Here is a 15,587-nt window from a genome sequence, read left to right as displayed (position 1 = left end):
TATATATATATATATATATATATATATATATATATAACATAATAAATAAATACAAAAAAAGACACGAAGAAAATTAGGAAAATCTCTTTTTTTTCTCTTTTCTATTTTTTTTCTTAAATAAATATTTATTTTCTAAAATTATTTGTAGTCAATCTTCTTAAAATTATCCAGTATAATATTACATTGAGCACATCCATTTTCAGGCCCATCCTTGGTAACTAACAAATCAAACGCACTTCAGTAATGCAGTAAGAACGCACTTTAAAACAAAACTCTGCTAGTTACGCCTCTATCTCAATTTGCGCTTTTGTTTTCATAGTTGGCAATCTGGCAATCATGTTACAAAAATATTTTAAATCATTCCTGAAAAATTTCCCGTTCAAGTAAGTTCCTTTGATTTCGCTACTCGTTTTATAAATTATGTTTTATTCTGTTTTTTCTTTACCTTTTATTTTCTGTTTTTACGTGTTATTTTTGCTTTTTGTGTTCTATTTTATTTGTTGTAATTTTTTGAGTGCTCCTCACACTATTGTATTAATATATTTTGCTTTGGCTATATTGATACAATATTATAAAGCACTCTTTTTCGCGGATATAATCGTGTCGGCTGATAAAAAGATTATGTCTTTTATTTTCCGGATTTTTTGAAAGAATTCTATCATTTTTTTCGGATTTTTCCCCCCCATTTTTTTCTATTTTTATTATTAATTTTCTTTTCCTCCCTTTTTTCATTAATAAGTTATTTTCCTTTGCTTTATCTTCATTTTGAACTTTTGAACTAATAATATTCAGCTTTGAGATAAAATATAAGCTCTATTTATCTTAAGTTTGGAAAAAAAAATTGACCACCATTATATCTAATTGATTTAAATGTTTATTGAAAGATTGAAAGATGCAGATTTTAAGAAAGGATAAAATTGGAAAAAAAAATTCTGCTCATATTTTAGAAGCTTGGAAGAAAACGTTTCTTAATGACATTTAGAAAAAATTTCTGATTTCAAAAAAGATCTTACTCTTTTATTTTATTTTTTCGGTCATATCTTTAAGTTTCTTAGAACCCAGTAGATAAAAGACTATATTAATCAACATCATTTGTAATGATCTGGGAGTTGAAGAAAGTTCGATGCGAATTTAACATGCACCAAATCGGAGAGGAGTAATGAAGAGTAAAGAAATGTATAAAGCTAAACACAGGTGATGCTAGCGGTTAAAATTCGTAATAAGAATTCTGGGTTACTGCTTCCGATTAATTTTTGCGCCTAAGCTTAAAAAATACTCTATCATATATTGATATATCATACCATTATATCATACTATCTATAGTGTACTTGTACTGTTAACAAACTTGGAAATGGGAGGAATAAATTGTGAAATAAATTAAAATTAGTGTCAACATTACATAATAAAAATTAAACTGACAATTAATCCACAGAAATATCAAACATTCAAAATGAAATAAATAAAAATATTTCTAATAGACAATTATTTAAAATATTCTTACCCAATATATTGTGTAAATAACATATTGAAAAAAATAATTTAGTTGGCAGTCATAATTGATAAGATAAATTACGATGTAGAAATTAAATCACGCCAATGTATCGTAATTATACAATTATTAATTTATTAAAATATACCATATTAAAGTAACATAATTAAATTAATGACATTCATTGCAAATTAATTAAAGCATGTATTTTAGTTTCCCAATATTAAATATAGCAAAATATACTTATGATATAAGACAAATATTTCATGAGTCTTATACAATACTAAACTATTCAAAAGCATTCCAGAAAGCTAAAGTTCTTCTTTATAATCAACCCTAAGTTTTCCAATAATGTCTTAAATTTCTAACTAAGAATTTTTAGTACTACTTTTTTTACGTCGGTCCTAGTTTAATATTACTTTATGGGTGTTTCGTTGGCTTGGACATCGCATGACAGAATGCTCTTTTTCTGAATAATATGCTGTTTTCGTAACTCCTGTGAGGTTAAAGCCTATCTTTAGTCACCACCTTTTAGGCTAATTCTGAAAATTGCGCTCAGCAAAAAAAGTCACAGATTTGAGAAAATAAAAAGCATAGGTGATCTAATTTTTTTTATATTAAAAAAATTACGCTGCGTGATATGAACTCATAAAAATTTTCAAAAATTTTTCCTATGGTAAAAACCAAGAATATGAGCCAGTGAAAGACTGAAAGAAAATATGGCATGCCAGTATCAGATGCAAATTAGAAGAAAATTTATTTTAGAAAAATCAGGGAGCTGGCTGCTGTGAACATGAATTTGAAACAAGGGCAGGAACTTTTAGAATTTATTGGCAAGAACCAGGTTTGATTATTCTTACAGACAGGCAAGACTTTTAGCGACTTAAAAATTCAACTACTAATATTTTTAAGAACGGTAAACCGAGAGAGGACTGGCTTATAAACTTTATGGAACGACACTTTTCCTGGTCCTTGAAGAAAGCCAAGCATCTACATTGTATCAATTTTACCCCTTTTCTGTCTGCGTCGCATCTCATAAGTTCGGCGCTTTCATGCCCGTATAATAGGCGTCGCTTGCCAAGCGTATATATTGTATTTCTATATTGTATAAATCCTATATTCTACTATTGTATATTTCCGTATTGCATCCTTCCATATTGTATTTCTAAATATTGCTAAAAGATAGCGCAACTAGTTCCACTTTCTTCGCAGTGAGATTTCCCGCCTTGTATTTAAATCGAAAATCATTTTGCACTCACATTAGTTCCGCTTTCATTAGCGTTACCGTCGGATGTCTAAATAGTTATGATGTATGATTTTTACGCTCTGATACCCAAAACTAATTTTAAATCTGCTTTAACGGTGAAGTTAGATAATTATTTTCCAAAATATTTTTATCAAATTTTAATAATTATTTTATGCATATATTTATGTTAAACACCTTAAAACGATAGAGTTAATAAATATGTTATCACGATGTATTTTCTTAAGATAAAACTTGGGTGCATTGCAAGGAAATTGGAAATCAGTGGATCACATATTTCACCACCAATAGGCCAAGCAAAAAACTGCTTGCTAAAAAAATTATTTTGCATTTTCGAATTTAGTATAGAACATATATTAAGTTTCAGCAATAAAAAATTGCTTTTTTTGGTCGGAAATTCAAAAAAAAGAGGATTTTTAGAATTAATTAAAAAAACTATTATCGTCAGATAAAGCCTACTTTGTCTTCATTATACATGAGATAAAGCAGACAAAATATTATACATTGTTCTCATTATATATTAATCATCATTCTACATACACCTCCCACGTGTATGGAGTAGGTGAGAAGGGAAAAACAGTGGTAAAGGTCATTTGAAAGGAATGACAATGAGTCAACAACAGTTCTAGAATGGGCGTTAGTTGAATGCTCATTATTCCCCATATGTGATCAGAATTACCCCAAAACTTTACTTTTTGAGAATCTTTGTGGGGTAATTATGACCAAACCTTTAAGAGCTTAAATATTTAACTTAATGATAATTATTTTTTTCATACATTCTTAAAGAATTAAAAAATTACCCTTAATTAAAATATTAATTTTAATTATTTCAAGGAGACATGAAGTTCGATTTGAAAATAAAAGAGACAAAAGTGGTCATAATTACCCTACGCTTTTCAGCTTGAATTAATTTAGAAGTGGGGCAAGTTGGGCAATATTATCCTAGAAATGTATCACATAAAGGTTTACACGATATTCGAGTCCTGTGGCTTAACAAACAATTATTGGTAAATTTTGGATTGGATTTGGATTAATGTTTTTTTTTTTATACATTCTTCAAGAATTAAAAAATTGCCCTAAACGATTAAAATATTAATTTTAATTATTTCAAGGAGACGTGAAGTTCGATTTGAAAATAAAAGAGACAAAAGTGGTCATAATGACCCTACTCTTTTTAATTTGAATTAATTTAGAAGTGGGGCAAGTAGGGCAATATTATCCAAGAAACGTACCACATAAAGGTTTACACGATATTCGAGTGCTATGGCTTCACAAACATTTACTGCTAAATTTTGATTTGTAAAGCAGTCGAAGTTTCTTATGCCATTTCTTTAGACTTTGACTTGATAGTTTTTTATTTCTGGAGAAAGACTCAAGAAAAGGACTTTTAATTTGATAAGTCTTACTAGGGAGTCGACCACAAGATCACAAAAAATATCGGGGTTTTATTTGACGTTTTTATTAAAAGTATTCTCTAATAATAATATAATTCTCAAAAAATAATAATATATTTCCAAAAACCTTTAGCTCCGTCAGAAAAAATGTTTCGTAAACGTTACATTTTATTAATACCACTACATTAACCCTGTGCTTAGCGTCCTTTTAAATGAACTGTTTCTTTTTTCCAAATATAATACGCATTAATAAATTGGAATGCAGATACTCTCTAAATTTTGCGACTCATTGAATAAAAAAATGCATTTTTCTTTTGAAATATTTATTAAGTAGTTTTTAAAATTTTATTATGCATTTATGTTAGATCACACTTTTTCTTTTGGAGAAACGAGAAATTTTTTTACTGTGTATTTATAGTTCGGGAATTATGCAATACAATTCAGATTGTCAGTTCTTGTTTTTTTATTGGCTTATAGTTCGGGCATCATTTAACACAATCTAGATTGTCAGTCCTTGTTTTTTATTGTCTGTTTATAGATCGGGCATCACGTAACACAACCCAGACAGTCAGTTTTTTTTTTCTTTTCATGGTCTATTTATAGTTCGGGCACTATGTAGCACATTCAAGGTCAGGAGTTCTCGTTTTCTTCTTCGCTAGGTAAGGAAGGAAACACGCTGAAAAAGCACAGAAAATACATGTTATGCCCAAAATATAGAACACACCGTCATATGAACCATGAGTTCCTCTAAAATAACCTGAAAAGCAAAGACAAGCTTCTATTATGGACAATAGATATTATGAAAATAATAAAATATTTTAGTAGTTCTTGTAAGAATTAGAGAGACCGGAAAGTAATGTCATTTCAGTGCATTTGATATTTTTTTTATCAAGATTTTATTTTTAATCAATAATGCATTCACCCTCGTTAGCAACAACCTTTCAATGTCGGATCAAAAATGAATCGAAAAAATTTTATTGGTTTTTAATACGAATGAATATTAATGAGCCGAAACGACATTATTTTCCGGTCCCCCTAGTATTTTAGAAGTTTGTGTAAATATTTTTGTTGCTGTTGTCTCTAATGATACTTGGACAAACCAAGCTCGTCATCAGTCATTGTCCTTTCGTGAATTAAGTCGTTTGACAAAAGAGCACTGTAAGGGAGAAAGAACATCGTGGTTCAGAGCACCCACGGATAGATGGCAGCACCACTCATTCGTGAGATCTGTAGGAGAAGAAGTTTTTTCGTGTAGGAGAAGAAATTTTTTCTATGTACTCGTGGACTGCTCAGGGACTGACCACAGGTCTTTCGATTCACACATTTTACGTGCAAGCATATCGCATGCACTCGGTGAGTCTCAGAGGAGCCGAGAATCGTACTCCAACCCCTACGGAACTGAGTCCGATTCTCAAACCACTGAACTACTACGGTCTTAAGCATTTTAGTGATTCCTTTTATTATTTTAGTGATTTTTCTTATTATTTTAGTGTAAATCAATAAAGAAAATTTTCTCTTTTTAAGTTAACACCTTTTGTACACAAAAATGTTACATTTTGTGATAAAAGCAAAAAACATTTTTATCAATTTTCGATACCTGATACGAATATGATTTTAAGCTACTGGGGTACTTTATGTTCTGACTCTATACTGGATAGAGGAAAGGATAAAGCCAAGCAAAATAGAGTTACTATAGACCTTAAATATTGTTATTAAAGCAAATGACCAATTGTTTCTGATAAATTTCATTTTTGTGGTGAACAAAATGAAACCAATTTTATTCCTAGTCGATAGTATTACTAGCGCCGGGATAGCCTGGTTGGAAGGACGCTTGGCTCATGTTCAAGAGGCCGTCGGTCCGATCCCCGCCGGCCCAAAACTCTCCGTGAACAAAATGGCGACTGGTGCACACTAAACTTCTGAATAAATAAAAAATGGTTCTGAAAATCTAGAAATTTTTGTTCCTTGGTGTGAAAAATAAAAAAATTCACCTTAAAACAAATCAATAAATATTTATCAAATATTAATTTTCTGAGAAAACTAAAGTTAACATAAAATGTGTCTACAGCAAAAAACAAGTTGTCAAAATGTAAAAAAATATGCATGCTTAAAGTCGCTTACTATATATTATAATCGTTTTAATTAGTGAAAGTTTATATATTTACCTATGATAGACGGAGTTGCTAAACTAAGTGGAATACTCAGTATATGTCTACTAGTCAGTGCCATAGTCCTTTTATCATCTTCTATAAATTCTGGAACCAGTGCAATAGTTAAAAGGAACAGTAATCCGAATATAAAATATATTGCAAACTCGCATATCATCAGAAACAAAGAATTATACACAAACACAAAAACTATAAGCAATAGACCCGTACTGAAGAAACAAATAAATGTCAGTTTGGTGAGTTCCATACATTTTGCATCAATGATAAATCCAGAAGAGAAACGACTAATTAAGTCAGACACTGATATAATTGTAACTACGTGTATTTTCATGCCTTCATCTAGATTTTTATCCAAGCTGTAATCAAGAATTATAGTCCATATTGTTACAACAATAAACATAAAACAGCTATTGATAATAAGCATTATAATAAATGCTGGGTCAATAAAAACAACAAAAATCTTATTCCCAGGGAAATTTCTTATATTTCTTTCTGCAATGTAATTATCTTTATCACTTTTCTGAATTTGTTTTGCAGAATTAGTTTCAGTAGTGAGGCCATTTGCAGGGAAATTTTTATTTTTCTTCGGTGAATCATTATTTGAAAGATTTGGCATCGCTAGGCTAGCTGGAATGGTGTTTGCTACCATAGCAGAGAGAACTAAGAAGCATCCAGACAATCCGTACAAGTTTATGCAAACCTGCATTACGGGAGGTAATAAAATTGCACCTAGACTTGCAAACGTCAATGCCAGACCATTTGCTGTACTTTTATTTTCAGAAAAATGTTGGTTGAGATAAGGTGGAATAGTTTGGTGTGATAATCCGTAACCGAAACCTGTAAAATATTCACAAAAATCTGAGTAACACAAAATAGATAACACAAAAAACAGCAAGTTAGTGACTTTTTGTTAATTTGAAAGTAATCAAATCAAGACGCTATGTTTTTTATAACTCGGCAGCAATTAAAAATCAAGAAAACAAGGATTTTAACGATGAATGATTTGTAGAAAAAACGTTAATTCAGTTTCTCACGTCTAAAAAGTTAATTAAATATTTACTGCGCTTTACATACCTGGTATTGCAAACATAACTATCGATTTTAAAAATAAATTTTAAGAAAGGGGAAGTAAATAAATATGTAACTTATCTGCGATTTTCTAAGGAATCAAGGTGATTCACCTTCACTAAATTTCAAAATTAGTAACAAAGTTTTGTAACAGATGGCGCTACTTACTGAGGGGGAAAAAATAATGTTTCTTAAGAAAAAAATACTATTTTCAGCAACAAAGCGACAGAGTCTGAGGACAAAATGATACTCGAATAAGAATTTTAGTTAAAATGATCTGGCATCTAAATGGCATGTTTTTGTTCTTCCAGTCAGCAATACTATCTGTTGACGAACTTGGTAACTATTTTGAAACTTTTTGAGAATAACATAAATAACCATTATTATCAGCAACAATGCAGCGCAATTTGAAGACAAGTTCAGAAGATATCCAAGAAAATATTTCAATTGGAATGGTCTGAAATACAGTTGAAAACATTACTTTGCAGTTTTTGGCTATCTGTTAACGAACTTAGTAACTAATTTAAGACATGGTAGGAATAATGTTCTGGTTTTCTAAGCAGAACTTTGCAAATCAGTAAATTTTTATCTCCTTCAACTTTTTTAAAATTTATTTTTCCAACCGTTGGTTATTTTGAGGACATATCAATTAATGTTCAAGAGTGATTCCGAAAATTAATCTCCCCCCACCCATAGTTCTTCACAGGAAATCGAACATCAATTACTAGGCACACTGGCTTAATGTGAAAAACACTCATACACTATTGAGTATGATCATGGTCGAAGCAGAGGTGATTACCTATCAGTCTGGTCTAAGGGCTATGTTGCTAGTGTTTTTAGAAGTTGGAAAAGTGCTATGTTGTACTGTTACAACCTGCCGAAATAGAATATGGCTATTCGGAAAAAGGGCTGAGCCTTCTCACATCTAGCGTTCTGTTAATGAATGATGATGTGAAACTCGGTGATAGCAACACAAAACCGTGTTGCACCTCTTAATTAAGGGCGCCTTGACCATTAGCTATACTGTCCTGATCTCGCACCCAGTGACTTCCAATTCCTGAAGCAATGCTAAAATCACGCAAACTCTTCAATGCTTCTTCTATATGCAGAGCTCTGATTTTTTTTTTTTTTTTTTTTTTTTTTTTTTTTTTTTGAGGAGAGCTTTTTGAAGCTTATAAAGCGATATCGAAAATGCTTCAGCGTACTTGGTAATTATGTGTAAAAATAAATTTACGTGTAATCTCTCATATTTAATTTTTTTTTTTGTCTTTCATACATCTCTGTTCATCAGGAGAAGCTTTTTTTAGGACTCCTCTTTTTTTGTTTTAATTGAAGGAATTTTATTCTCTCACTAAACACTATATATGTAAAAACTAGTTGTTATTAGAGATGTAAATATTGAAGAATGTAATTGGTTGAAAAAGACAATGAAAATGTTTTGAAAAGACAATGCCAATTGGTGTACCATATGCACTCCAATTTTTTTAATTTATCATTCAAACCCAGAAACAGATCGTGCTCCTGTTCGACTTTCAACTATTTGCTTTAAGTCTAATTTTCTCCAGTAGTAAAACTAAATTATTTTAAGAATTAAAGATTTTACTTCACAAAGACGGGTGGAAATATTTTTGAAGTCTTAAGAAATTACCAAATAATCCGCCCCATAAAATTGTGACTGTAAAAATATCTTCGGCAAAAAAGCAAAACCCTATACTTAGCGTAGACACCAGACATCCCGCGATAATGAGCTTTCTTAATCCGAATATTTGATCAAAGTATCCAATCAGAGGACCTATAAGGGAAATTCATCAATTATTTAAAGGAAAGCACAACATTGAATTAGCTTAAAACATCCACAATTTCTAAAACTTTTTAAAATTTGCAAATAATTTGTAAAGTTTTAAAAAGGAATTAAAATTAATTAAAGACCTCCTTTTAAATTATATTACTGGATTTGAGACGATAAAGTTTATTTTCTTCTCCTTGTAACTTAGAATCTTATTCAGAAAGCAAGTAGGCTCAGAAGCTCCATCCAAACTTGCTTTCCTATTTCACTGATAACTTAACAACTCTTCACGCGTAAATATGTTCTAAATAAATGTACGCATGTATTGTTAGTTCTTAAAAATATGTAAATATTCCATATGCTGATTTTTCATGAGGAACTTACATGCAAGTAAAAAAAAATTCTTTAATTTTTATTCCTTTACGAAACGCTAGGATTTCTAGCAACAGGAAAATTTATTCCATTACGAAATAAAAAAGAACTGATGATGTTTTTGTAGGTAAAAACTAATTTTTGTTGAACAAACTTAAGTTAAATTTTGTATATTTTGATATTTCCTAAAAAAAGTACAAAATGCAAATGATAGTGTCTGAACCTTAACCTGAATAACTGGCTATGATGAAATATTTTGTCATACCCGAACTACTAGTGCAAAGGGTATAACAACATTTTTCGTCATGGAAATTACTTGTGGTGTAATTATGTTACAGATAACTACGAAAAAAAGACCCCATTGTGAAACGAGTTGAACTTAACAGGTTAAAGAAGAATTTAATTTGCTTATTCCCACGTTTACAGGTTTTTTGAGCACTGTAGTACAAGTAGTCCTAAATACAACAACTGACTCCTACTTTCCAGAATAGACATTAAGTTGTAACCGTCGCTAAGATTGACCTCATCAAATGCTATAGCAATGAGTTATCATATTTTTCGATGATCCTTGATATAATATATACTTGCCTGAAAGAGTTCTCACCAGATAAGGCAAAACATAAACTAAAGAGGCCTCTTTCCTACTTGCATTGTAACGAGTTAATGATTCGACAAAAAATATTGTAGAAAGTCTGGCACTACCAGCTATCAAGAAATTGATTGCAGATGCTCCAACTAGCACCCTAAAATCATTAGATGTTAGTTGAATCATTTAGATAAAATCTGAAAAAAAAAGTGTAATGATTAATATTAGCTACAATATCACTTATTTATGAATTGCATTATATATATTCATTACTGTCAAATATATTATGGTAGCTCCGATAAAAATAAAAAGTTTTATATCTTAATATTAATAACCCGCTTTATTCGCTGAACTTGCGATATCATTTAGAAAATAAATATCGTTGTTTCAAAGGCAATTAACAGTTTAAAAATCAATGATAGAAAATGAAAGAAATAAAATCGTTTGGTTTACCGTGTTCTAATTAAAAAATGATCCTTTTGGTACTAATGTCTAATAAATGTTCTTATCGATTATGCTTCTATTGATAGTAGTATGATCAATTTGGTTTTTCTATTTTTTTATCTGGTGATATCCAGGTAGCTTTATGGACTCCTTGTGTCTCCAATTCGGTTTTTTCTATATTTTATCTGGTGATATCCAGGTAACTTACTTCCTTGTGTTCTTAATTTGGTTTTTTCTATTTTTTATCTGGTGATATCCAGGTAGCTTTATGGACTTCCTTGTGTTAAAATAGAGTTCCATCTATACACAGGACGGATAATTAACAAAATTCTATATAAAACATTCTCAATTTTCAGTCATTAATCTCTGTCCATTTCTTCCCATTATTAATTCAGCTCCCTAATTTTCATGGCCGACTTTTGCATTTAAGTCTCCCATAACAATCAGCACGTCCTTTGCATTTATATTATTTTCAGTATCTTGTAAGATATTAACAAAATTAGTCTTTTTCTTCATCTTCTGCATCATTTGTAGATGCTTATGCATTTTTTTAATACCACGATTTTTTCTGCATAATCTATCAGATCATTACTTAGTTAGAGCAAGAGTAAAATTAAAACTGACTAAAATAAATACTAATATAATATAATGACTAATAGCGGCAACTGCAGAACCAGATGCAATACTGACAAACTACAAAATATTACTCCTATACTTAATTTTACCTTGAATCTAAAAAACAGATTCTAAACTCTAAAAGAGGAAAATGATAAAGATATGGAGGTAAATAAAAGATGGGAGATAATTAAAAAAATTCTATACAGAAACAGCAGAAGAAATGCTTGTGAAGAAAGAACATGAATATTATGACTGAATATTTGAACACACCAAATACTTAGTTAAAGAAAGAAGGAAAATTAACCTAAAAATTATTAACTGTGATGAAAAAGCAAATACAAAGCAAATACTTGAATCATACAAATAAAAAAAAAAGAATGTGAAAGTGCCCGTAAGATAAAAGAAAATATGTAGAAAAAGTAGTAAATGCAGCTAAAGAAGCATCTTTAGCTGCATTTACAAATGCATTGTATAAATAATAGCTGTATTTACAAATGCATTGTATAAATGATAACAAAAAACTGTGTGATATTACAAATAAAATAATAGGGAAAAGGCATGCAGTGGATATGTCACGGGCAATGTAAATAATTGGGCATTGTTTATAATGCCCGGGCAATTTAAAAAGTGCCCAAAAGGATATGACAAAATGATAAATTACGTTGCAATTATTACATTGCCCGGTCATTATGTATAATGCTAAAAGTCAAGTGGGCAATTTGCGTCACACACAGCCACAGGGTGTCTTGGGATATTCATCCACTTTTAGATGCACCTGGATAATTTTTTTTTAATTTTTTCCCTCACATGCGCTGTATAAAGCAACTACTTCAATTACTCTTATCTGGTGCAGTTTTTATTATTTTTTTTTTAATTTTAAAGCAATAATTTCGGTATCAATTTAAAATTTATTCAAACGCTTTGTTTAATTTTTTTAAATATTTAAGCTATAGCAAAAGTGGCACTAGACCTAGTATATATTTCGGACATTTACCAAAGGTCTAGTCATACTAGGTCTGGTTAAATGCCATTGCCCGGTATACATTTGCCCGGTACTGCAAACACTGATGTTTGTTCTAATCTATCATCAGTAAGTATTAAAATGCCGAATAAATGTAATTATATCCGCGAATAAATTAGTATCAAATTGGATGTAATAAATATTACGGACATTCACCAAAGCGACTAATTTGATTGTCAACATTCACCGGTGAACATTGGCCAGCCAGAATCACACCACACGCACGTAGTTGTCCCATTGCTGTCAATTAATCAAAGTGCCCAAAGAAATAATAGCGGTATTTATAATGACCGGGCAATGTGAGAAATTATCGTAAAGAATTTCAAATTTATCAAATTGCCCAACTTTGATGGTTATTATTCATAATAACTAAGCATTATGAATACTGACCTAAATAATTACATTGCCCGTAACAGATGCATCACTAAGGGATAAACAAGGAATAAAATTCACTTCAAAGTAATTACAGATGAAGAAATAGGCAGAACATTTTGAAGAAGCATTGAACTGAAATGCACCTGTAGAAATTGAAGACATCTCAGAACAACCAATAGAACAGCTGAACATAAACACATACCCAATCACTAGACAAGAGGTGCTAAAAACAATCAAATCGCTAAAAGGAGGTAAAGCTGCTGGAAGCGACAACCTTTTTTGCAGAACTTTTTAAGAAAATCCATTCCTGAAATAGCATCTGAAGTCTATAACAACTCTGTTAATAGAATTCTGAAATAAAAGGAATGGCGAACGAGGGAGACATAGCGAAGTGTAACAGTTGGAGAGGAATGTTTTTCAATGTTTCAAGTAAACTTTAACAAAATAATTTTTGAGAGGATGAAATATGTGATCGATGAAAAACTAGGACCTGAACAAGCTGGCTTTTAAGCAAACAAATCATGCATCAACCAAATTGCTACTTTAAAAATAATAGTTAACAATCAATTGAATTGCAGGCTACACTCTACCTAAATTTTATCGATTTTGAAAAAGCATTTTACAGTGTCTACTGAGAAACACTTTGGAAACTGGTAAAATATTACGGAATTCCAGATTTATTTATAAATATCTTCTGCAGTTTGCATATAAATAGTTTCCGTACAGAAAATGTACGGAAACTACCGTGTAAAAATAGTGCAATTTGGAGAATTCACCTCCCTTTTAAATGTTATTAAGAGTAAAACAGGTTTGCATTCTCTCTCCCAACAACTTTCTTAATAGTAATTGATTGTATTATGAGAAAAATAGCTAACAACAATAAGGGTATAAGATGGTTGCAATCGGAATATCTCAGCGACTTGAATTTTGCAGAAGATCTCTGCTTTCAAACAAGAAACCTGCAACATATGAAAACCAATGCAAATACCATTTGAACTGCAGCAAAAAGATGTGGATTAAAGATCAAGAAAGACAAAACAAAGATCATAAAAACTAACACAAAGCAGAATAACAACATATAGTTCGAAAACTATCCAATCGAAAAAGTCAATAGTTTTACCTACGTTGGAGCAGTTATTAAGGGCAGAAAAGGTACAGATCAAGATATTTCCAACAGACTAATTGAGACCACGCCAGTTTAAATTGATGAAGAGACAATACAACCTGTGAATAACAACTCGTGAGATCGATAAGAGATTAAATTTATCGAATTCGACGGTTCATAATCATTTGAAAGACGTAAATAATTAATCTCAAACCTCGACAGAAAAGTTTTTCATGTTCTTACACAATGAAATTTGTGCCATCGCGTTGACGCCTGTTGATTGTCTTCCCAAAAGTCAGGAAAATTTTGGAGCGCATCCTCATGTACAGGAAATGGCTTGTCTACAACAATGCTCCAACCTCTCTTTACAAAATGTTTTAGACGGTAAAACCATTACTTCAAATAAGGAGTTAAAAATTCTTCTGGATCAATTTTTTTGCCAGCAAAGCACAAAAATTTTATGCGCGTGTAATCATGCCACAGCCAGATAGATTGAAAAGATCATCGGACCAGAATGGACAATATTTGATTTAATAAAATATTTATTCACTATGAGAAAAACGTCTTCCATTTTCATAAAATAAAATAAAATTAACAACGAAATTACTTTCTGGGCAACCCAATATATTTCGTTCCCGACATCCGTTTATCAAACTCATCTTTCTCCTGAGGTAACTAACTACTAATCATAATTATAACAAAAGTACCGAACAGTTTACTTGTTTATATGAACTGTTCCCTTTTAACCGTCCAATTTATCTCTCAATCTCTTCCAGTTTCTCGTTGACAACGTGAGAAAATGAAATTCATCGGTTTTGGTTATCAGGGTTTTAAAAACTAAATCCTTCATATAGCATATAGAAACACTATGATCTATTACATAGCATAGTATCTTTTTTACATATCATAGCACATTATTGTTCTAGTAAGATTAATATTAAGATCTTTTTAATCGTTGCTCAAACTGGTGAAATTGTGAGAAAGTAATAATTATAAATGAATAAAACCATTCTTTTATGACAAATGACAACAAAAAAAAACTTACTTGTTATGTAGTAAACATTGAGATGGAATAACAAGCTATTGCGGAGACTTTTGTTATAATTGATCTTGCTAAAACTGTTTCTCTAATGAGTTCAAAAGTAAGTGAAATTTAGAAATCATTAACGTCGTTCTGAAATATGTATCCCATAAAGCACACAATAAAAAACCTTTGTCTGTTGAACGGAGTAAAAAGATGTAAACTGTATGTTTATGATAGTTCAGAGAATAAATTCATTTCGTGAATAGATTATTTAATAAATATTAAAACAAGAAATAATATTTTAGAGGAATAAAAACTATTTCAACCTTTTCTATCAATCTGAGAATTAAAAATGCATGGAAACTGTTTCCGTGACAAAAATACAAAAATATGCATTAACANTATATATAATGATTTTAAAATGTATATTGAAACAAATAATTATTTAATGCGTATTTTAGGAGATGATAAAACTGAAAAAAAATTTCTGCTCATATTTTAAAAGCTTGGAGGAAAAAAGTTCTTGATGACATTTGAAAAAGTTTCTGATTTCAGAAAAGATCTTAATCCTTTATTTTATTTTTTCGGTCATATCTTAGAACCCAGGAGATAAGAGACTATATTAATCAACAGCATTTGTCTGATCTGGGAGTTGAAGAACGTTCCATGTGCATTTAGCATGCACCAAAAGGGAGAAGAGTAACTATGAGTAAATAGCCGTATAAAGCTAAACGCAGGTGATGCTTGCGGCTAAAATTCGTAATAAGACTTCTGGGTAACTGCTTCTGATTTATTTTTATGTCTAAGGTTAAAAAAAACACTATCGTATATTGATATATCATACCATCGATAGTGTACTTGTACTGTTAACAA

The 15,587-nt window shown here is 30.6% G+C and overlaps 1 protein-coding gene across 1 annotated transcript; it reads right to left on the bottom strand.

Annotated features, from left to right (window-relative positions):
- Positions 1 to 4,481: 4,481 nt before the first annotated feature.
- On the bottom strand, positions 4,482 to 14,820 carry LOC107437996 (monocarboxylate transporter 12-like). The gene is made up of 5 exons (XM_043046061.2): positions 14,736 to 14,820; positions 10,130 to 10,324; positions 9,032 to 9,175; positions 6,313 to 7,152; positions 4,482 to 4,904 (listed from the first exon to the last, which is right to left on the bottom strand). The coding sequence occupies exons 2-5, from the start codon at positions 10,311 to 10,313 to the stop codon at positions 4,759 to 4,761; spliced, it is 1,314 nt and encodes a 437-aa protein (XP_042901995.1). The 5' UTR covers positions 10,314 to 10,324; positions 14,736 to 14,820; the 3' UTR covers positions 4,482 to 4,758.
- Between the last annotated feature and the right edge of the window lie 767 nt (positions 14,821 to 15,587).

This window comes from Parasteatoda tepidariorum, chromosome 10 (genome assembly GCF_043381705.1).
Source record: "Parasteatoda tepidariorum isolate YZ-2023 chromosome 10, CAS_Ptep_4.0, whole genome shotgun sequence".
NCBI lineage: Eukaryota > Metazoa > Arthropoda > Arachnida > Araneae > Theridiidae > Parasteatoda > Parasteatoda tepidariorum.
The sequence above is the reverse complement of the archived record's forward strand: the minus strand, read 5'-3'. Positions and strand labels throughout refer to the sequence as shown.

Excerpts from the sequence above, each read along its gene's own strand:
- LOC107437996 (XM_043046061.2), bottom strand. The coding sequence starts at position 10,313 with ATGATTCAACTAACATCTAATGATTTTAGGGTGCTAGTTGGAGCATCT. Across the intron at positions 9,176-10,129 it reads TCTGGTGAGAACTCTTTCAG|GTCCTCTGATTGGATACTTT; the intron begins GCAAGTATATAT and ends TTTCCCTTATAG. Across the intron at positions 7,153-9,031 it reads TTTATGGGGCGGATTATTTG|GTTTCGGTTACGGATTATCA; the intron begins GTAATTTCTTAA and ends AATATTTTACAG.